Source organism: Bactrocera oleae, chromosome 4 (genome assembly GCF_042242935.1).
Source record: "Bactrocera oleae isolate idBacOlea1 chromosome 4, idBacOlea1, whole genome shotgun sequence".
In the NCBI taxonomy this organism is placed as follows: Eukaryota; Metazoa; Arthropoda; class Insecta; order Diptera; family Tephritidae; genus Bactrocera; species Bactrocera oleae.
Genome location: NC_091538.1, coordinates 59,119,352 through 59,143,583, shown reverse-complemented (window position 1 = coordinate 59,143,583; position 24,232 = coordinate 59,119,352). Strand labels below are relative to the sequence as shown.

The following is a 24,232-nucleotide window of genomic DNA, read 5'->3' as shown; positions in this document are numbered from 1 at the left end:
ATATCGACATTTCCGACAAATGAGCAACTTCTTGGGGAGAAAAGGACGTCTGCAAAATTTCAGAGTGATATCTCAAAAACTTGGGAACTGGTTCGCATACATATGTACATACAAAAAGGCAGACCTGATTAAATCGACTCAGCTCGTCATTTAGATTTTTTATATATATATTATATAATACTTTATAGGGTCTCGGTTGTTTCCTTCTGGGTGTTGCAAACTAAATCTCAAACTTAATATAGCCCGTTTAAGATAAAAAAAATTATGAGATTAATACTTTTCTAGCATTAAATGGTAATATTTTGAGCTCGGCGGAGAAACGATGTCAAAACGAAAGTCACAATTGCGCAGACCGTAAATTTTGTCCACTGATATTCCAGTTTTAAAGGTTTTTTGCACAAATTTGGAAACAGGCAATGAATGGTATTTCTTCTATGAAAACGCTTTTTACAAAATCCAACAGCCATTCGGAGGTCACTAGTTAGACCATCCTTTTGACAGATATAAAAAAGATTAGTAAAAAGTAAGTAGACATGCATTGGGGGGAGTATTAAGAAAATTATTTGAAATGTTTATCCGATTATTTTAAGAAAGCTGCCGATTTGCCGCTTCTTGGCAGGATATAAATCTGTGACATTTCCCATAACAGCCAGTTTAACCTTACCGAAATTGTACCGGATTTTATATGGCCAAGAGCTGTGATCTAACCTTGTTTGGATCGGTAAGTAATAAATTGTAGTTGTGGCAACAATCTGTGCAATTAGTCAAAAATATCATTGACTTAGCGTTTACAACTGAAAGTTCGAGCAATACATAGGCACATACAATGTATGTACTAATGTCTGAGTATAATTTAATCAAGTACATAACCATATAAATATGTTGATATGATAAAGTTATCATTTATATTAGTTTTATTTTTATTTTTGTATAAACTCAGTATTATATTATTCTATTATTTGTGCGTTAATTTTTATCACTTTGCTTTCTACATTTTCGCAAAAAATCATTTCATCGGCTGAGTGACATCATGGCATGAAATGTATTTAAGTAATTTATTAAGTTATTTTTGGTTAACATGCACACAATAACGATTTTGTTATACTTATTGTTTTAATATAAATTTCTCAACATAAATCTGATAAGCAATCGTTAGCCAAATTTGTACTAAAGTGTTTATGGCATAAAGATTTGTGAAATGTCCACCAGAGTATGATTACGCATTTATAGGCAAATGCTGAAGGTCGGTTCGGGATATGTGTGAGTATGTTTTTTTTAGGTGGGTTACGCTTTTGTTTAAAAAATCGACTAATTGAGGAATTTCTGTAACTGTATATAGTTGATTTCTTTTGATGACGAATTCTCAACACATTTATTTCTTTGAATAATGTTATCAATATTTGTGTCGTTTTTCATTGTTTTGATAAAATAGGTTAAATAATTGCAGGTGTAGGTTGTATAAGGTGAGTGTACATGTTAGTCCACTAATTTGCAATTGAATAATTAAAATAATATTTTATTAATTCATAGAAAATTTAAAAGTAAGCGAGCTTGTGCCAAGCATTTCTATACAGAAAAATACACTGCTTCCAACCAAATTGTGCTTCAGTATATTTAAAATTATTATATCGTTAGTTTATACTATTGGTTCATTTATACAGGGTATATTAAATTTACCTCGAAGTTTGTAACATCTCGAAGAAAACGTCAGAAACCTTATAAAGTATTGTATATATAAATGATCAGTGTGATGTGCTCCGTCGATTTAGCTATATCTGTCTGTATATACGACAACTTGTCGCTTAATTTTTGACATATCGATCTCAAATTTTGCACACGTCCTTTTCTTCCCTAAAAGCTCTATCGATCAAAATCAAGTTCTTATATGAACAAATTTTTTATTTGACAACTTACCTTCACGAAATTTAGAAAACATTATTGTCCAAAGCAACGCTAAAATCTCCCAATATATTGTTGAGATCGGACTACTATAGCATATAGCTGCCATACAAACTGACCGCTCAAAATCAAGCAACAGTTCTTATTATATCCTTTAATGCTTTAAGAAAAGCATCTGTGAAGGGTCTTATTGCTTCGGTGCAAGCGAAGTTAACGTTTTTCCTTACTTCACCATTTTTTTTTTTTTTGATATTCCTCATGTGCCGATACCGAATGCTTACGATGTGTCATCAGCGGCGAAAATATGCGACAGCAGTAGAGGCAAATGTGGTTTCTTATCGCGTTGCAGACATCAGTGAAATATTTTTACACAATTAAACCAACTATTGCGGCGGTGCCCTCCCTCACATAATGTGCGCATATTTTACAAGACGCTCACATTTTACGAGCAAATACACTTGCTGCGAACACTTGGACTGTCGCTATATCCACTATAAGTGTATGGAACGGCATGTAATAAATGCAATAAGTGTATTTTTTTTTGTAAAATAATGTACACTTTTCAAAATCATTATTTTTGTATAAAGAAAATTAGTCGTTTAAAATTTGAAGCTGGCGCTGTTAGATAATAAATACGGGTTAATATCGATAAATATGCTGTTACACTGTCAGCTGCTGCATTGAAAGTAAATGTCAAACGTATAATTAATCACATTCTAAAACGAAATTATTTGCTAAATGTGTGAAAATTGCAATCGCAATTAAACTTGAAATATTTTCACGTTGCAGCATAACGCTTGCCACGCTTTAGCAATGTTGTCATCCACGCTGGCTTTTGCTTGTCTGCCGTTGTGTCCGCCTTGTTTTGGTATGCAATGGAGCGTTATTAAATGGCTATTGCGCGTGCAAATACAGAATTTATGATGCCCGTATTTTTATTTATGATTTCATAGACAAATTAACAGCAAATTGACAATATCAACGAGTGCAGTGAATGCATAGAGTGTAACGGGCAGTGTGAAGTGCACGGAAAATACAAATTTTTTCGATTTCACTCTAAAAACTAGCAAGTTACATGTTTACAATTAGATTTTACTATTAATAATCATTACGTTATTGTAACATATGATTAGGGTGTCCACGGCACGGTTTAAATTGAAAATAAGAACAAGAAAAAACGTTAACTTCAGTTGCATTAAAACTCTTCAAAAATATTGTATAAAAGATTCCTTATAAGAATTTTGATCGGTTAGTTTTTATAGCAGCTATAGCAAGCTGTAGTAACCCGATCTAAACAATTTCTTCGGAGATTGCACCATTGCCTTAGGCAATAATCCATGCTTAATTTCTTGAAGATACCTCGTCAAATGAAAAAGCTTTCCATACAAGGACTGGGTTTTGATCGATCAGTTTGTATGACAGCTATATACTGTAGTGGTCCGATATCGGCGGTGCTGACAAATAAGCAGCGTCTTTAGGATGAAAGGACGTATGCAAAATTTCAGATCGATATTTCGAAAGCTGAGAGACTAATTCACGTATTTGCAGACAGACGAATATGTCTAAATCGACTCAACTCATAATGCTGATCATTTATATATATAATATATTATATTTTTATAGGGTCTCCGACGTTTTCTTCTGAGTGTTACGAACTTCGTGGCAAACTTAATATAATCCGTTGAGGGCGTAATGAAGAGCCTGAAATCTTCAGAGGGTGGCAGCAAAAAAAGAATCAACTAGGGAAATAACGGACACCCTAATATACATATGTATATACATACGTAACGCTAATCTGTTGCTTGCAAGTGCATTTGGTTTCATTGTCTGCTACATTCTCGTGCTAAATGTCAGAATTGTATATCAGTAGCTGCATACAGAGTAAAGTCGTGCTGCACACAGATGCATATGTGCATATGTATTTATATGAGACTTGTTGCATATGCATGAAGTGGAGAAGTGTGCTTTATCTCAGAACAAGAACTGTATGCGGTCGTTAAATGCCAATGCTGACTTGTATCGACTTCCGTATAAGAGTCGACTAATGTTGTTATTTGTATACTTATCTTGGTTATGTATTTTTTCTTGAATGCTAAGTATATAGGGTTATGATTTTGTAAAGCGTGGATTGCGATTGACTTATCTCATTATAAAAACAGACGCCAGCAAGTAAATGCACATTTACTAGTCTGCATATGTTTAACCATACCTACAAGTATAAACATGCTAACATGTTGATGTTATCCAACCAAGGCATATATAAGATTTGAACCCACAACTTATCGGTGGCAGTCATGCATTATGTTTTACCGTTATCTGTATGGAAAACTATCAGCAACTCCTTATACATACAATTTAAACTATCAAACTGTGTCAACCAAATTTATTGAATAACCAAAATTTTATGGTTTTTACCTTATATACATATGTATATATGTATACAAGCCCATTGATTTAACATCTTTGAATGCGTTGTTTGCACAACAAAAATTATGACAACACGCAAGACAGTCTTAAACGTTGAAAAAGTGGGTTAGCGGTGAACAAATAACATAAATAGATACATATGTATGTAGGTAGGTAAAAAAAGAATAAGGAATATTAAAAAGTCAAAAATTTTTAACTTATTGTTTAAATATTCGTATTGTTTATCTATTCAAGCGATATGTAAAATAAGTAATATTGTTAATGAATTTTTTTATATTTTTTCTCTAAACGTCCATTTCCTATTTTGTTATTTTGACTTTTTCCTTTAATAAAAAGCTTTCATTCTGAAAACTTAAACCTAAATCTGAAAACTTTATTTTTCATATTTATCGAAACTATCTAGTATTCCTGTCAGGTCAAGAAATATTAAAAACGATCATGATTTCATTGACCTTGAAAAATGGAATGGAGAAATTAATTAGCTTTGTTTAAAAAAAATAATAAGGTCATCTTATTTTTATTATATGTTTGAGAAAATTATTCTAAATTACGAATTATGGAATTATAAATACCATCTGATCAAATTTGACTCGAACTGGTCCATTTAAAACAAAATTTAAACTGCGCGCGCAAACCGAATATAATTTTTTCTAGATTGGTGCAACCGTTGTTTATCTTCGTGTGAAGTTTAATCTCCAAATGTCAATTAGTGTGCTTTTGACAGTTGTTTGTTTACGATGTGAAAAGTTTTTATAGCAATTTTTACCATGATAAATTTGAACAACGAATTTGCTTGCAAGTTTATGTTTCCAATTAAATCACCGCTACGAAACCGTTGAAAATGGCAGAAGTGTTTTGAGGAGTCTACTTTAACACGAATACAAATATTTTAGTGCCACAAAGCATTCAATGAAAATCGTGAAGTCATCCAAAACTTCCCTCATGCAATTCGTCCATCCAGCTCTGTACAGTTAAAGAAACAGTGCTTAAAAATCGTCGTGTTGACAACAGAGATATAGCAGACGATCTCAACATCTGCTTTAGATCGACTCAACATATTTTGATTAATGTTTTGGGTATGAAGCGTGTCAATGCTAGAGTCGTACCAAATAGACCTGAATCTTTTGCAAATATGACGTCGAGTAGAGGTTGCAAAAGAGATGCTTGACAACATAGCTGGAGCAGAGAACTTAGAAGTAGAATTTAATGGAATTAAAATTAAAATATTATTCTATTAATTTTTCATCATTAAAATCGTTTATATGACAAAAAATAGTCACGCATATGTGAAGCGGCATTTGTATTTTTTGTTCAAAGTATTTGATTTTTCTCTTTATGTTGGTAGATACGTATTTCGGCTAGAGAATTATAAGAATAAATTCTCCCTTCCTTTCAAATAACAGCGAATACCACAGAAAATGGTGAATTGTGGTGCTCGGAATTTTCAGCTCTGTTAGCCGTCCAATCGAGCATCATACCAAATTCAATTTGCATCTTCTCTTCCATTTACGTTCTCTGGCTAAAGACCCTACATTCACTAAATGCATGATTAGATTATATGAACATGCGTCGTTTTAACAATCTAGCGAATGGCACTCCAAAAATGAATCCGGGTCAAATTTGATCAAATGAAAAAAAATACTATATATAAATAATGTTTAAAATGTTCCTTCAAGTTTGTTTCTTTATTAATAGTTTGCATTCTACACTCGAAAATAATATATATCATCTTTCAAGCTGACATAAGAGTCATAAAGATTTAATAAGCTAACTTTGATGCACATCCAAATGTAGGACGTGTGCGTATGTATATTGTATATACAGAGAGTTGTTAAAACTCTTACGGAAAAATTGTCGTAGGTTAAGGTTTTTCATATGACACACATATCAATTACCATATATAAATTACAACTTTGCGGTTAACGCTAACGCTGTTTTGACACTGAAAATTTTAAATGAACTTGTAAAAAGATGTTTCCACACTGCAAAACATAGAAGTTTTTTGGAAAATAATATGTACAAATAAAATTTTTTTGAAAAAAAATATGTAAAAAATAAATTACATAAAAAGCTCACAAAAAAGTTTATATATTATATTATAAAAAGTCGATAACAGCACAAATCAACAACAAAAATGTAGCAAATGTATATTTTTATATCAAAACAAGTAAGGAAGCGCTAAGTTCGGATGTAACCGAACATTTTATACTCTCGCAAAGTCAAATAGTATACTCGTTTGAGATTTCTTTGTGGATTGAAAATGTTGTTAAATGGGAAATAGGCGTGGTTGTAGTCCAATTTCGCACCATAACATGGAAATATGAAAAGACCGTTATGCACCGAATTTGGTTGAAATCGGTTAAGCAGATCCCAAGATATGGGGTTTCACCTAAAAGTGGGCGGTGCCACGCCCACTGTCAAATTTTGAACGCGGTTCCTATAAAGTCATCTCATACCATCCCAGAGATAAAATTTATTGTCTCTGGCGTGTTTAGTGCTTGATTTATCGCGCTTTTAGTAGTTTTTAACAGTACCGTTATATGGGGAGTGGGTGGAGTTGCCACCAGCCTTGTATCTTATTGCGGAGGTTAGTTATGGCAATTTATTTGTTTTTGATTAATGGCATTTTGTGGGCGTGGCAGTGGTCCGATTACGCCCATCTGCAATACCAACCGTCTCACGGTACCAAGAAACATGTCTACCAAGTTTCATAAAGATATCTCAATTTTTACTCAAGTTAGAGCTTGCACGGATGGACGGACGGACGGACAGACAGTCATCCGGATTTCAACTCGTCTCTTCATCCTGATCATTTATATATACATAACCCTATATCTAACTCGATTAGTTTTAGGTGATACAAACAACCGTTAGGTGAACAAAACTATTATACTCTGTAGCAACAAGTTGCGAGAGTATAAAAATAGATAATATAGTAAATATTAAAGTTGTTAAGCGCAACTGTTAAATAAACACTAGCCATAAAGTGCATTTTTCTTCAAACTGTTTACAATAAACACACTATCAGAGTTTTATTTGTAAATAAACTTATTTATTTAATCTAGCAGCAGATACCTTAACGTTTTTCATTCTAATTGGCAGATTCGACACGTCAAAAAGTGTGTTGTGCACGAATGAAGAAAGAAATCGAGTTGACAAGCAGTAGTAAAGCCTTGTAACAACAGTAAACCAAACAAAGTCAACTTCAGATCAAATAGCATAAATACACAATACATAACTGCAAATATACAATAGCAACAATAAAAGCACGAAACTAACAAATCGAGCAACATCAATCGTCAACCGTCAAGAATCGAGAATTCACAAATAAATAAACCAAGTTAACAACCACGACGACGACTAACACCGATTCGAAATCTAAACATTTCCGTTAGAACTGAAACAAAAACAACAAAGTTGTAAACTACTAGCTCAGCAAAACGCGATTCAAAGCAAAATATAAAAACAAAATAGGCGAATTAAAAAAATATTAAGTTTTTGTAACAAAAAAATAAAAAAATAAAAAGTAATTAGTAATCCTAAGTAAAAGCGGTAAAATACCACTAAAACAACAACAACTACTACAGTAATTTTACATAGTAGTAGTACTCATAGTAGTAACAGCAGCAGCAACAAAGCAACTGTAGAGGAGCAGTAAACTAAGAGCCACCAAAAAAAAAAGAACAAAATGTCATTTCGCGTCGTACGAAGTTCGAAATTTCGTCACGTCTACGGTCAGGCACTGAAACGTGAGCAATGCTACGACAATATACGCGTCTCAAAAAGCAGTTGGGACTCCACATTCTGCGCGGTGAATCCGAAATTCTTGGCGATCATTGTGGAGTCCGCTGGCGGTGGAGCATTCATTGTACTGCCACACAATAAGGTAAGCAAGCACACATACTAACATACCTACATGCATGTACATATAAGAAATTGTTTGAGCTTTTTTTTTTGTCTTTCAAAAGCGTTAACGCACGTTTAAGGAATTTAGAATAGACTTACTGGCGATTTCTTTAAAACAATTAAAATGGCATAGAAAATAGAAAAATAAACGTTCGGAAATTGTGTGGGTGAAGTGACGTTTGGGTTGGACTACGTGCGTCATGCAGAAAAGAAAACTCTTTGTTATCGAAAATATGTCCATTATACTGGTTGACGTTCGTCTTGTAAGGTGGCAGCACTATTTCGATTTTGTTTAAATTTATTCATTCTGTTTCGACTATTTTCAATATCTTATCTTATTAGTTTTTACTATTCGAATAAAAAAAAATATTATTTAATTTATTCAAAATAAAACCAATGCAATTGATCGAATAGTGGCGAGACATACTCAGTCAATTTGATTTTTTTCTGGTTTATTATTTCGCAAATTTTTTTTTATATACCTATTACATCACTTAAGGGGTATCCTGTCTAGAGGCATGAATTTCAGGGAGTTTTCGAAGTGTCGTAAAAAAGGCTTTACAAGAATACGGGAAAAAATAAAAAAATTAGTGATAAAGTGGGGTGTCTCAAAAAATTGGTACGTGAGCATACTCATGATTTCAACCCTGCTAGCAATCTGAAACCAAAAAAGGACAAAATTATTTATCTAGAATAATCTTGCGATGTCTGGGACTAAAGAAAAGTTTGAAAAACACTTTATCACGAAATGGTGACTGTCAAAAAAAAAGTTCTTGTATTAAAACTTCTTTATTTGTGAAGGCTATTATAGTTTAGATGTAGTCGACGTTAAAGTTTTGCCATGAAAATTCTTCTAAGTATATAATGAAATTTTTTAAAACACAAAAACTATATTTAGTCCGAGCCTTGTGAGTAGAGTTTTAGTGGAAGAAACCCAACTGTGGTATTGATTTGATAGTGAATAAATACGAGTTAAATATCCAAGTATGTAAATATAGTTAATCAATTAAGCATATTCATATGTATGTACATAAAAAAGAATTTTTAATTTTAATATTTCAGTTGAAAATTTTACTATTATATATATTATATAATATGTATAACGGCAACCGCCAAAACCAAGGCGTTTGCGCCAAGAAAGCGCAAGGAGTACGCATGATAACTTATACATACATATCCCGTATATATATATATATATATACATTTGTATGTATGTATGTATGTATGTAAGTAGTATTATATTTGCTTCCGTTGATAATTTCTTCGCGCAGTTTTGAATAGTTTCTTCTAATAACTGCTGATCATGATAAATCGACCGCGAGCCTTCCAACGCCAACACATTTTCAGCATTTTACTTTAGAATATTGTGTAAACAAAACAACACACACACTTAAAGAAAGCGTCGTCCTTCAACTCGTACAATAAATAAATGTGTGAGATCAAAAACAAAATTTAAATGATCTTCAGCGTCTTTATTATATAAATAAAGCTATTTTTAAATACTTCCAATGCAAAGCATTTTATACATGTACAAATAATATTTTCATACACACGAGTACATGCATACACACATGCGCATGTTTGTGTGTACACATTAAATAAATGTATTTTCTCTCTAATTGGACTGCTGCAGCCGTTTCCAAATAAGGTTAAGGTTAAAATGAAAATTTCGCTCTTTGTGTGCCTTACCGCTAGGTGAAGTCTTAAGAAGGTGCATGCATGCACACACACACACACACCGCTATGTATAAATATAAATATGTACGTGCAGGGAAAAGGAACTAAATTTAGCCCAGTTTGTATTTATAATAAATTTATTATTTGCATAAGCAAATAAAAATATCGTGGCATGAATTAGAATTGTGGAGGCATAGGGTTATTGTAGTAAAATGAAAAAAAAGTAAAATTAATTTAAATTTAAAATCATGTGAAAGCAATGCGAAACACAACTGCGAACTAATGTGAATGCGAAACGAGTGCAGAATGAATGCGAAATTACACGAAAATCTACAAATGGTTGGTTATTTGAATGCGAGCAACACAGCGCAGACCACCGCCAGCCAACGCAAACAGCAGTGACACCGAAACAACAAAAGACTAGCAGTAAACTGACCACTGGTCGTTAGTTGCTCGCTCCGTTGCTGGTGAAGCTTTGGGTGTGGGTGTATATCTCTACCCCCTACTGCTGTGCGCAACGTTAGACCAAACGTAGGCCAAAAACAAAAAAAAAAAACTCTTCCAAAAAGTTTTTACTTTCTAAATCTGTTTAAAAACAAAAAAGAGAAATAATTTTTTTATCTTCTATATATGTTGCTGCGTGTGCTGCATGTAGAAGGAAAAGTGCGGAGAACGAGAAAATGGCACGAATATAATAAATACATACAAACATATGCATATGTGTGTGTTTGTAGCAGAATTTTGTAAACGTATTCGAAAGTGATTTTTCATTTAGAATGAATATATCGTTTAAAAATAGCATACGACTACGATAGATTTTGGCAATTGACCAATAATTGAGGTAACGCGCGCAAAAATTCTAATTTAAATTAGCGACGTTTGTGCTGGTGCACACACATCATGCGGAGGCGTGGGGGGTGATGCGTGGCTGCTGGTTTACGTTGGATATGATGTAGCCACTTCTTTCAAGCGCTAATAAATTCGACTGATGTGATACTTTTGAAAAGTTTTTTTTAGCTATAAATTTTATAATTAAAATGTGTCAGCAATTATTTGCAGTTTTGTTAATTGCAATATTAAAATCAAAGACTGAAAAAAAATCTATTACACTTAACAAAACTTTATGTTGTGTAATATTCCTTAAATATATACATAAGAAAAAAGTATAAAAGCGTTTACAAATACAAAAATTTTCCATACAAAGACTGGATTTTGATCGATCAGTTTGTATGACACAGCGCTATGTTATAGCAGTCCGATATCTGTATAGTTTCTTCGGATATTGTACCGTTGACTTAGGCAATAATCCATTTGGCATGGATCATGATCGTGAAAATATCCCGTCAAATTAAAAAGTTTATCATACAAGAACTTGATTTTGTGCGTTTAGTTTGTATGGGAGCTTTATGGTGTAGTGCTTTGATATCGAGGGTTCCGACAAATGAGCAGCTCCTTGGGGAGAGAAGAACGTGTGTAAAATTCACGATCGATATCTCAAAAACTGAGCGACTTGTTCGCGTACATACAGATTGACAGATAGATGGACATTGATATATTGACCAGCTCGTCATGTTAATTATAAATATATATAGCTTTTATAAGATATCTGACGTTTCCCTCTTTTTGTTACAAATTTCGTGACAAACGTAATATACCCTGTTCAGGGTATAAAAAAGGAGAACCATCAGCTTCAAAATTTTGAAGTTTTTCGAAGCAACATTTTTCCATAGTTTACAATAATGAGAGAAATTTAAAAAATTATATCCTCAAATAGTCCAAAAAAAAATTTAATTTCCTACTTCCTCACAAACACCAGCGTGTATGTGTGCGTAAGTTGCGAACTCGGTGAAGTATTATTTAAAAGTAAATGTTTAATTTTAGTTTTTCATCAAAGTTGCGTCTTTCAGCACTCGACCACACATTCGCAGTTAGAGAGATTTACTAACCATGCAGAGAATTTGCCAGTTTTCTAAAAAATAAGTCTATAATGATGTAAGAATTGGTAGCAATTCGAGTATTTTATACTTTTGAAAGTAGGATAATTCTGCGATCAATTCTGATGAACCGTAAAATTCACACTTGTGTATGATTTTGTAAAAAAATTATATTCTTAATTTCTAACGGCTTATTCGTTTTTTTTTATTAGAAGTATAACCTCATTTGCCTACTTCTTAAAAAAATATTTCTGAAAAATATTCGAAAAGTTGGCGAGATTGTGCCCTCTTTAGGATTAGTGAGAACATTTAATTTCACAATATCATATGAGAATGTAAAATTGTGAAATTGTGAAAAAATCGGAAAATAAATACGCTAATCCCCATATATATACGTAACGGTGGTATTAACTTATAGTAAATTTTCTTTATAATAAGCTATCTAAAAAGAAGACTTAAGGGCATAAAATCACTTGCAAGTCCAAGTAAAGTATATTTACAGGATTTAATGTACTTTAATAATCTTTAATTCATTTAGAAAAATATTGGATTTCATTGATCTAGTAGCCGATCTCCAGGAAGAACTCTGAAAAACTCTGGCGGTGAGAAAATTTTTTCTGCTTAAAATTATCTCAAATCCATTACAATAGATGAATACAGGCAATTATTGAAGGACTCGTCAAAACTTTGATTTGATAAGCTCACTTTGCTGCCTTTGGCACCCAATAAGTGGCTCAGTTTGACTTCGAATAACATCTTTTACAACAAACAAAAAAACGCAGTTAAATATATCTAAGAAGGTCGTGTGAAAATTTCAAGCACCCATACTCCGAATATGATGGTTATTTACCCTTATTACCGTTAATCATTACATTACCCCTGATGTTTGCAAACATCTATATGGAAGTGGTATATTCCTAGTAAGTGATTCAATCATTGACATATGTACAAAATTGTTTAGTGTTGCCAATTTTCTTATTTTTATGCGTACCTTGCTGAGTTTTAATTTTAGATTATTCGCAATTGTTGGCCAAATAAAGGGATTTCCTTAAATCGTTTTCTTGTTGTTGTTTGTTTTGCAGCTAATTGTTAATTTAAACATGTGTTACATATTGCAGATATAATACATGGACATAGGTTGGTTGAAAAGTTTCTGCGCTCGCAATGAAAAAAATACTGTTTTTGGTACGAAACATAATTTTTTATTCAATTTAATCTCGTTTTACTTCAATACACTTATTCCAATGATCCTACAATAATTTTATGCCATCCCTATAATGACTTTCCGGAAGCTCTGCAAAATACCCGTCTACGGCTGTAATAGCTTCTTCATTCGACGAAAAACGCTTTCCACGAAGGAACTCGTTCAGGTTTCTGAAGAGGTAGTAGTCGCTGGGTGTCAAATCTGGTGAATATGGTGGATGCTTAAGCAATTCGCACTTTAATTCGTTGAATTTTGTCATTGTTAAAACACCTTTATGAGCAGGTCCATTTACTTGATGAAAATTTATTTTTTTTTTTGTGCTGCAAACCGGGTCTTTACTCACGAATTTTTTCATCCATCTTATTCAAAACTCTGAAATAATATTGAGGGTTGAATGTTTTATCTTTCTGCAGATAATTAATCAACAAAATTCTTCTTGCATCCCAAAAAACTGATGCCATAACCTACTTTGCTGATCGTTGTGACTTCACCTGCTTTGGAGCTGCTTCGGTCCACTGTAAACGTTCTTGTTTCAATTTAGGATCATGGTGCTAGATCCAAGTCCCATCCATGGTTATAAAACGACGCAAGAAATCGGTTTTATTCTGCTTAAAACGCTCCAAATTATGATGATCCAGTTTTTGTTGAATTGTTTCGTGTGCGGCATAAACTTTCCAAACAGCTTTTTGTTATGTAATTCTCCACGTAAAATATGAAGTATTCGTTCGTCTGAGATGCCTATGGCATTAGCAATTTTACGCTTTGTCAAACTTGGATCTTCACTAACAATATTATGAATTTGTTCAATGATTTCTGGTGTGCTTACGGTTTTTGGTCGTTCTTCATGTGGATCGTCTTCAAGCCTAGTACGACCACGTTCGAATTTACCAGCCCAAAATTCAACGGTACGTTTTGAAGGTGAGGGCTCCTTATACACTTTTAACAATGGTTCTTAAATTTCCTTTGCTTTTAAACCTTTCAAAACAGAGTATCTAATCACTTTTCCATATTAAAAAAATACTCTCACACGTAAACTTCAAATGGCATGTAAACAAAGAATTAATTGACAGACTGACTTGTATCTTTGCATGTGTTCTCACGACAGATGTATCAACTTGAGAAAAAAATTGGAGCTAGTAGTGCTATTTCTTGGTGAGACCAATCAACTTTTCAACCAGCCTGTAATGTTAACGATTCGGATAATTACTTAAAGAAAGAAATATCATATTTTATTTTAAAAAATAAATAAAAATAAGTTGTGATTATAAATATATTCAAAATATTATGCAAAAATCTAACATCAAAAACAGATAATCTTTTTTTTAATTCTCTTATGTCAACAATATATTTCTGACAAAAAAGTTTATTATGGTTTTTGTCTGTCTTATGCAATTAGCTGTTTCTGTTTAATACTATTTTTTTATGATTTTCACAAAATTAAAATTGAATCCATTGAATATTAATAAAGAGTGGTGAAATTTTATCTAAATAATTAAGTACGAAATGAAAATTTGGAATGCATTGCGTGCCACAACAATGTTTTCACTCAATCCCTTTTGGAGCTATAAAATTTCATAATTCTTCGTACAATAGCCAGACTAAGCTCCATAAATATTACATATTATATATAAAATATGAGTTGTCCAAAGTGCTACAGAATTGGAAATTATAAGGTTTTCTTTTTTCGATAAAAATGTTGCCTCATGTATGGCAACATTATATAAATACTCCATTACACCTTGTAAACATTTTCAATTTTTTACATGACAAATGCACAAAAAAAATGCTATCCAACTCTTTCGCAATTTTCATTATTGAGCTTATCAAAATTTACCGATCCATTATAATTAGTAGAAAAAACTTTTTTCCCAAGTTTTCAAAGTTTTGAAAAAAGAAAGAAACAAATCTAAAAAAATGTTGAGGACAGAACAGGCAAATTTGACAGCCCGAACATAGGGAGGAATAATTTTGTGAGAAAAGAAAACGCCATTAGTTATTTAAAAAGGGTTTCCAAAAATGTTTGCAAACAATAGAATTAGCTAGCTAGTCGCGTTAAAGAGGTCTGGGGTAGTAGAAATTTCAAAATTAGATTTTTTGGCATTTTTTTAAAGTATAATATATTAGAAATATTCTCTGAAAATATATCCGACAATACTTTTCTACTTATTCGATAATTATCAAAGAGTTCGCGGGCACTCTTGAACTTTCGAGAGCAGCAGCAGCTGCAAGCGATCGGTTCTCGGGTTCTATTGTCAACTTTGATGTACATAACATATTTATTTTTCATATGTCTCTGACTACATCTAACCCCTTAAAACTCAACCAACTACCAAAATGGTTAAAGGCCAAAAGCGAAAATGTAAAATTAGCAGTGCTCGCCTATATAAATTTTCTTATATTTTACAAACAACTTTATTGGATTTATATTTTCAAATCGGTTAAAGTATTTTGTGCCAATTAAGAGTCATTGAATTTTTAAAATTCTCCTAAGTATGTACAAAACTGAATATATTTAAAAACTATAAACTAGTGCAGACACACTGGCATGCAAATATACATATATGTGTATGTATTTTGTTCGCAATTTAATGCTATTAATGACCGGCTGTCAGGTGTTTCGGTGCTTGGGAGCTATTACAAATCTCACTGAATGAGTCTGAGCCACCTGCTTCACGCATTTTCACGGAACATTGCTATTATTTACGAGCACAAGCTCCTGAAATTATGTATATAAATATATATATAGATATATAAGTACGTATGTAAATGCAAATATCGGACCGGTGTGACGTGTGGAGCGAGCAAGTTAGCGTGCGGCAAGGAGTGTTTTTCACAGCAGGTGATAAATATCGAATGCAAATTGTGTTGGTGTGGCAATCGGTGGCTCGACGACTATGTCATTTTTATTTTTCACGAAAATATGAAAACACTGAAAATGTGAAAATCCACACAAAATACAAAAAACAAAAACATTGAAAAAGAGTTGGAAAAAAAGAGGGGTGCACTTGAAGAGCGTAAATGAAAATGAAATATGCGCTGTGCTTGCTGAAATTAGGAAATGAGGTTGACATAGCGTCACACTGGCCAACTACAATACAAACATACATACATACATACATATGAATATAAGCATATTTACGCGGGTGTAAAGATGTAATTAATTTGACACTCATGCAAAAATAGAATACTTTCAGCTGTTCGCTTTCGTTTTTTTTTGTTTTTTTTTTTTTTGTAAAAATAAATATGTGCAATATATGTATGTATAATTTATTCTTTACTTTTGCTTTATGACACTTGATCCATCTATTATTTTTATTCAATAACATGTTCACTTTTAATTTTTGCAGGTTGGTCGCATAGCTGCCGATCATCCATTGGTGGGAGGCCATAAAGGACCCGTTCTGGATATTGCCTGGTGTCCGCACAATGACAATGTTATCGCCTCCGGCTCTGAGGATTGTGTGGTTAAGGTTTGGCAAATACCCGATGGCGGTCTGTCACGCACCCTCACTGAACCAGTTGTCGATTTGGTGTTCCATCAACGTCGCGTCGGTCTTGTGCTTTGGCATCCATCGGCATTGAATGTGCTGCTGACGGCGGGCTCGGATAATCAGGTCAGGCTTATACAGAGTGTAATTGTGCCCGAATATTTTTAGGGTATCACATAATAACTATTTGTTTTTTTTTTTTTATTTCTGAGTCGAAAATAATGTTGCTTAGTACTTGGAAGTAGAATATGATAGTTTTTTGGAATTAGAGCAGCGGATAAAATAGCAGATTTAAAAAAGAAATATTGATTAAATTAATATGCCAGATAAATGATGTAATACCATATGATCAGATTTGACTCGGACTACACTTGTTTGTCTGGCAATTTTTACCGCAAAATAATTAACAACATCGAAACCGAAAATACCAAAATTCTCTGAAGCCCATCCCAGCTAGACTTCTAACAACTGTATGGAAAACTAGATTAAGTTTTGGCATGCGTGTATTGGCTTAGGAGTCTATTTTTAATTCGACATTAAATATACATATGTGATAAAAGTTAGTCCGGGTCAATTTTGATCGGATGATATATTTTTCATTCTTCGAAAGTTTGCTACTGAAAACTACTGGCAAATCCTGTGAGGAAAGAATCTATATCTATAGTTTGACCATATTCCATTCTACAGGCGAATGGCTTTGTATAGTGATCCATAGAACTGTTTTTACAGAATTTTTTGACAATGGAAAATGGTTTACCAGGCACCAAAACTCATAACAACTTTTTTTTTATTCAAATAGGTTGTCATTTGGAATGTGGGTACTGGCGAAATACTCGTTCACATCGACTCGCATCCCGATGTTGTATATAGTGCATGTTTCAACTGGGACGGTTCAAAATTAGTAACCACATGCAAAGATAAAAAGATACGTATCTATGATCCACGTAACGGTGAAATAGAAAGCGAAGCACTTTGTCATGAAGGATCGAAGGCAACGCGTGCCATCTTCCTGCGTCATGGTCTCATCTTTACCACCGGCTTCAATCGTTCATCGGAACGTCAGTATTCACTGCGCGCACCTGATGCTCTTAATGAACCCATCGTCATGGTGGAGTTGGATACATCAAACGGTGTGATGTTCCCACTTTACGATGCGGACACGAATTTGATTTATCTATGTGGTAAAGGTGATTCAGTTATACGTTACTTTGAGGTAAAAGCGCAAATTAAATTAAATAAAAATATATTTATTTCATATTAATTTTTGTCTACCGCAGATAACGCCCGAGCCACCGTTCGTGCACTACATCAACACATTTCAAACGCCAGATCCCCAACGTGGTATTGGTTTGATGCCAAAGCGTGGCTGCGATGTCACAAGTTGTGAAATAGCTAAATTCTACCGGCTAAACAATAATGGCTTGTGTCAGGTGATCTCGATGACAGTACCGCGTAAATCGGATCTCTTCCAAGAGGATTTATATCCGGATACCTTAGCCGAGGATGCGGCACAAACTGCCGAGGAGTGGATTGCGGGAAATGATGCCGAACCATTGACATTTTCACTCAAAGTAAGTGTATTGTGTGTAGAGTGTGTCAGTGAATTATAAAATTGGAATACATAAACGGTATTGGGTGGTAAAAGCGATTTCAAATGTTTCCCTTTTGTGAAAATGGAACATTAGCCTAACCTATACCCCGAACAGGGTAATTTAAGTTTGCCACGAAGTTTCTAAAAACATGAAGGATATAACGGACACCATCTAAAGTATATATATAAATGATCAGCGTGACGAGCTGAGTCCATTTAACCATGTCCGTCTGACGGCCGTTCGTTTGTCGCTATGTACGCCAACTAGTTTCTCACTTTTTGAGATATCACTCTAAAAGTTTGCACACGTCCTTTTTTCCCTAAGAAACTGTCCATTTGTTGGAACTGCCGATATCGGACCACTATAGCATATGTCTGCCATACAAACCGACCGATCCAAATCAAGTTCTGTTATGTAAAACTTTTTACCACTATAGCATATAGCTATCAAACAAACCGACCGATCAAAATCAAGTCAAGCAAAACTTTTTTTATTTGGGAAGTTATATTTACGAGATAAAGCATAGATTATTGTCCCAGTCAACGCTGCAATCTCGGTATTTCAATATACGTTACTCTATACGACATGATTTTTGAAACCTGTATTCCAATTTAAAGTTTTGTGCTTTTTGATAGTTTGTATTTTTACAGTTGGTTCTGTTCAATGGCTGCCCACAACTGCCTGACTTGTTTGAATGACTATTAACTTAAGCCTTAGTAATTGTTATATTTGCTTTCGAAATTTTGAAAGGATTTGTTTACAAGTTCAATTGTTCAATGCTAGTTAAATTGTGCTCTTCACCTCTAACAGCATATACTACACAAAACGCAAAATTGAGTATAATTTTTTTTAATTGTTGTAAAAGATGTTAACACAATATTTACATCATAAAACAAAATTAAAAAAAAAAAAATTCATGCATTAACTTGCACTGGCAAATAATATACATTCACACATATATCGAAATTAGTAGAGAAAGATCCGAAATCATGCCTACATTCCACATCTTAGAATTAATCGAAACATTTTTGAAACACCTTCAAAGCAAACATCAATGCATGCAAGCTTACATACGGAAAATACATCTCTTTTCATGCAAGATTTTCACTGCGCATGCAACATACCATCCACATACATTCCACAACTTTCTTATATAATTTCATCGTCATCACCGCTAACACGCACGTTTTCCGGCGTTGTTGTGTTTTCGTTGTGTTCTTTGTTAATTTCCAAACATTCCGCTCCCATAGCGGGCGGAACAGTAATGCTAAAACGCTTAAATAGGATCGTGTCTCTATTGTACAGGGTGGCTATGTCTCACAATCGGCCAGCAAGTCGCTGTCGGTGTCAAAGAAGGCGAACATCCTCAACAAGGCCTCAGCGGGCACCTCGAAGAGTGCGACCAGCGCAGCGCTTGGTGGCAATCATACGACATCGAATAACAACAACGCATCGAGCGGGTCCGGTTTTGTGAGCGGTGTCAGTGTAAGTAGCCAAATAAAACAAAAGCAAAGCACCAGAAAACAAATATAAATTAATGTTTCACTTTTTTTTTGCAGGAAAAGGATCTGCGCGATATCACCGATGAAATACGCAAATTGAAAGCGATCATTGTGAAGCACGAGAATCGTATACGCGCGCTGGAGGCGGCCGTGCGTGCACAAGAAGGTGACGATACCGATTCACGACCAGCGGCGGCGCCAGTCACTGCCGGCAATGGCAATTCATCGTCTAAAGCGGCCACGGATGGCGGCGCGCAAAAGGAGAGCAACGATAATAGCAGTGCCAACGATCAGAGTCACTCGACTGCCGCGAACGACGATGAATTTTAATTAAATTTATATATAACTATTTTTAATTAAACTTGCTGCGCGACGCTTTATCGATTCAAAATACGTTTCGTTTGTATTAATATTAATATTATTTTATCGATTTTTAATTTATTTTTAAAATAATATATATATATAGCTTTTCCACCTTTTAATTTTATGAAAACCAGAAAGATACATTTTCATTTTTACATTTTAAAATAAATTTAAAAATTATATAAATATATTGTTTGTAAATTGTCAACACATACACACACACACACACAGGCGCCCTATCTAAAATCAATATGTAAATGTGCTTTAGTTATACCATAAAAAAATCGCAAATAACTCAAAAACAAGAAAATAAAAAAAGTTGTCTGTAACTAAAACAACGCAAAATAAAGCAAAACGAAAACTTGTAAATTACCATTGTTAAAGAGTAGTTATAACTCGATGCGTATTTTTTTTATTTATACTTAATGCAAGCTCTTTTCAGTAATGGTAAACCGGAGAGCTTTAAATAGACGACCAATCACACTGTTTAAGTGCGCACACTTTCAGTTTAATTAGCTGTGCCGAAATTAAGCTAAACAAATGCTCAAATGGTTATGTGCTTTTAAATAGCAAAATCATTTCGTATAGCTAGTTGATTTTATTTTTAAATACATGCTACATACTCTGCTACAAAACTACAATTGACTGTAAATGAGAAATATGCACTATATAGCAGCAGTAAATAGGCCTAAATAAAATTAAAACTTTTTAAATTCATTGTAAAAAAATATCTTTCAGACTATGTGGAACTAATAATGGTTCAGACTGACTAAAAATGGCGCACTTAAAAACAATTTACACATACGTATAACTATTAACCACACTATTTGTACATTTATCATAAATATAGTGATCGTTTTTTATTAGTTGTTTACACTTGAATGTGTTTTTCTCCCGCCGTTGCTGCCTTTTTAGCTCACAAATATTCGCGTTGTAAAATAACTTGATAAAAAACAAAATTCATACATAACTATATATTAACACTCAGTTGTTGCTTAACACGCATATAAAAAAATATGTTTGCTACAAACATGCTGCATGCTTGTTAATAAACAACAAGCATGCGTAAAAAAAATTTAAAATTTTAGAAAGTGATTATGATTAAATAATATCTCTAATACAAAAATGAATATATTTAACTAGAATTAGGCGAATAATTGAACTACAAAAACTGCGTGCGCAGTATTTATTTCCAAACTAGCTAAATCCTAAACTAATGAATACAAGATTGTTATTAACATTTTTTTTTTTAAATATATACGCAAAGACTTCAAGTTTTTTTTTATAATATGCTGTATTAATTTACAATCTGCCTTATTATTAAATTTATTAAATTGGTTGACAAAAAATTTAAAATATTTATTAATTTTTTAAACAAATTGTAATATGGCAAGTTTTGTGCATTTGTGATTGTTCAATTATTTGCTTTTATTCATTTACAAAAGTCCTATTTACTTTGAATTAACGTCAATGAACAAATTGTAAGGAGAATTACTAACCAAAAAGGAAATTACAAACTACTAAACAACGGAGTTCAGCAATAGCAGAGACTTGAATTTAATAATATTAAATTATAATGTCAAACTGAAAACATGAATAATTTCATGTTTTTGCTGTCTGTCCAATGCTGCGAGTCGTCCTCTTTAAAATTAGCTTACTTATACAAAATTTATGCCAAATTAATGTATTTTTAATATATATACATATACTTACATAATTACAAAAAATATATATATACTTATGTAAAGCATAAAGCAAACTATTGTACTACTACTAGTATGTGACAAGCATAACTAATAAACATTATAATATATATTTATATAGAAATTTTTGATAACTGAAAAACTTAAAAAGAGATCGTTGTAATTTTTATATTAAGCGGGTAAAAACCATACAGTGTGTGAAAAAAGATGTTACTGCTAGAGAAGCAAATAAATGAGCAGGTAAACTTAACATTTCATTGGTAAATGTTGCAAGCGCTAAAATAAAGCTTTGATACTAAAAACAACTGGTTGCTGCTTGTGAAAAACATGACAAGGTTCAGTCAAACCAATAAATTCTGTAAACTGCGTATGTATGTAAATTATGAAAACTACTATCTTTTCTTTAAGATATATACATTTTATGTTGCCTCGAAATGTGTGTACTTTCTATTTTCATTTTATTTTATGTGAACATTATTTGTTTTATTTGTCTTATTTTTTATAATTTTAATGTACTCATATTACGTTATTTTAAAAATATTTAATTTGTTTTGAAATGTCTCTCTTTTTACGCTATTTTTATATTATTATTTTGTGTACTTTTTATATTGCTAAAAATGCCTTGTTATGGAATGTGTTTCAATAAATGCGATTGTAATTCTTAAATGTTTTTTTCTACTTCTACATTTTCTACATACATATGTATATCTATAATGAGAATTGTAGTTTCTTACGGAGCTACATTAATGCTTTCCTGCCGATTTTCAACTAGCAAACGATTATGCAAACATAATTGAATTAAAATAATCAAGAATATGTGTTAAATAAAATATACAAACATAAAATAAGTGTGAAAGAAAACTGATTTACACATGAAATAAAGTTTTTGATAACATTTATACAGACGAAATAAAAAACGGTTATAAAAGCGAATTATGGATAATATTGTATATACTTATTTCTAATGGTTAATAGGTAACAAACTATAGATTATTTAATTGTTTCCCAAAACACGAATCGCAAACTAATACGAGTATATATTTAAATTAAATATTTTTAAGGATTAGTCCTTGAAGCTGTTATTTCGGTACGGATCTATCAACCATTTGACATAAACATATTTGAAATAAAATATTTAAATCCGTTTTTATAAATATTTCATCAGATTGAAAGCAAATGCAACTTCCTATATAATTACAGGAAAGGTTTAATATATTATATAGTATAACTTATTATATAGTGTAATATATTATACGTTCTCTGCTAATTATCGCAATACAGGTTGCTTGAAAAGTTTCTGCGCTCGAAATGAAAAAATACTGTTTGTGGTACGAAACTTAATTTTTATTCAATATAAATTTTCCAAATATATATATAAGTATATATTTTATTAAAAAAAAATAACTGTAGCTGTAAACATGTGCAGTGTGCATATCGAGAAGTACTCCGTAATATCTGAAAATATTACATCAATCGTATATATAAAAGTGAAAGAATATTAAATTAATGCCTCATATAAGTTTCCTTAAAAGGAAATAATAATTCTTTACAGCTTCTTCATTCGACGAAAAACGCTTTCCACGAAGGAATTCGTTCAGGTTTCTGAAGAGGTAGTAGTCGCTGGGAGCCAAATCTGGTGAATACGGTGGATGCTCAAGCAATTCGTACTTTAATTCGTTGACTTGATGAAAAATGATTTGTTTGTGCTACAAATCTCACGAATTTTTCCATCCAGCTGATTCAAAAGGCCGCAATCATATTCAGAGTTTATTGTTTTGCTTTTCTGCAGATAATCAATCAACAAAATTCCCTATTCATCCCAAAAAACTGATGCAATAACCTTCTTTGATGATCGTTGTGACTTTACCAGCTTTGGAGCTGAACAACCAGCTAAAGTTGACTGTAAACGTCCTTGTATCAATTTATGATCATGGTGGTAGATCCTGTGACATTAGCAATTTCACGCTTAGGCAAACTTCGATGTTCACTAACAATATTATGAACTTGCTCAATGATTTCTGGTGTGGTTGCGGTTTTTGGTCGTCATTCGTGTAGATCGTCTTCAAACCTAGTACGATTTACGTTTGCTTTTAAACCTTTCAAAACAAAGAATCTAATCATTGCGCGATATTCAATATTTTCATCTGACACGGTAACTTCAAATAGCTTGTAAACTAAGAGTTAATTGACAGAATGACTTGTAATATTGCATGTGTTCTCACCATGGATAAAGTTATCACGACAAATGCAAGGATGATCCTTGACAAATGTACCAACTTGAGAAAAAAAAAAAATTGGAGCTAGTAGTGATATTTCTAGATGATATCTGACTAACCACCTTTTATAGATAGATATAATATCGCTTAAACATTTTCATTACATTCTCTCTGACATTATTGAAATTCAAAAATAAGCATTAAAAATATATGTATATTGAATAGTTTTTGCATTGTTTGGATTCGTTGCGACTTTAGCAATAACGACAATTTATTTAGTTGAGTGGCAACGCGATTTAAAGTGTTGCATTTGTCCGCACT

At 32.7% G+C, this 24,232-nt stretch overlaps 1 protein-coding gene across 3 annotated transcripts in view; it reads left to right on the top strand.

Annotated features, from left to right (window-relative positions):
- The window catches only part of coro (protein coronin), a 28,166-nt gene extending 5,805 nt beyond the window's left edge, over positions 1-22,361 (top strand). For 2 of the 3 annotated variants that reach the window (XM_036363035.2, XM_036363032.2), the window contains exons 2-7: positions 7,429-8,212; positions 16,395-16,661; positions 17,335-17,748; positions 17,813-18,106; positions 19,412-19,612; positions 19,687-22,361. In XM_036363035.2, coding sequence (XP_036218928.1) covers positions 8,015-8,212; positions 16,395-16,661; positions 17,335-17,748; positions 17,813-18,106; positions 19,412-19,612; positions 19,687-19,959 — 1,647 coding nt within the window. In that variant the 5' untranslated portion in view covers positions 7,429-8,014 and the 3' untranslated portion in view covers positions 19,960-22,361. The remainder of the gene's footprint in view (positions 1-7,428; positions 8,213-16,394; positions 16,662-17,334; positions 17,749-17,812; positions 18,107-19,411; positions 19,613-19,686) is intronic. The other variant, XM_036363037.2, reaches the window with a different exon arrangement.
- Positions 22,362-24,232: the final 1,871 nt, after the last annotated feature.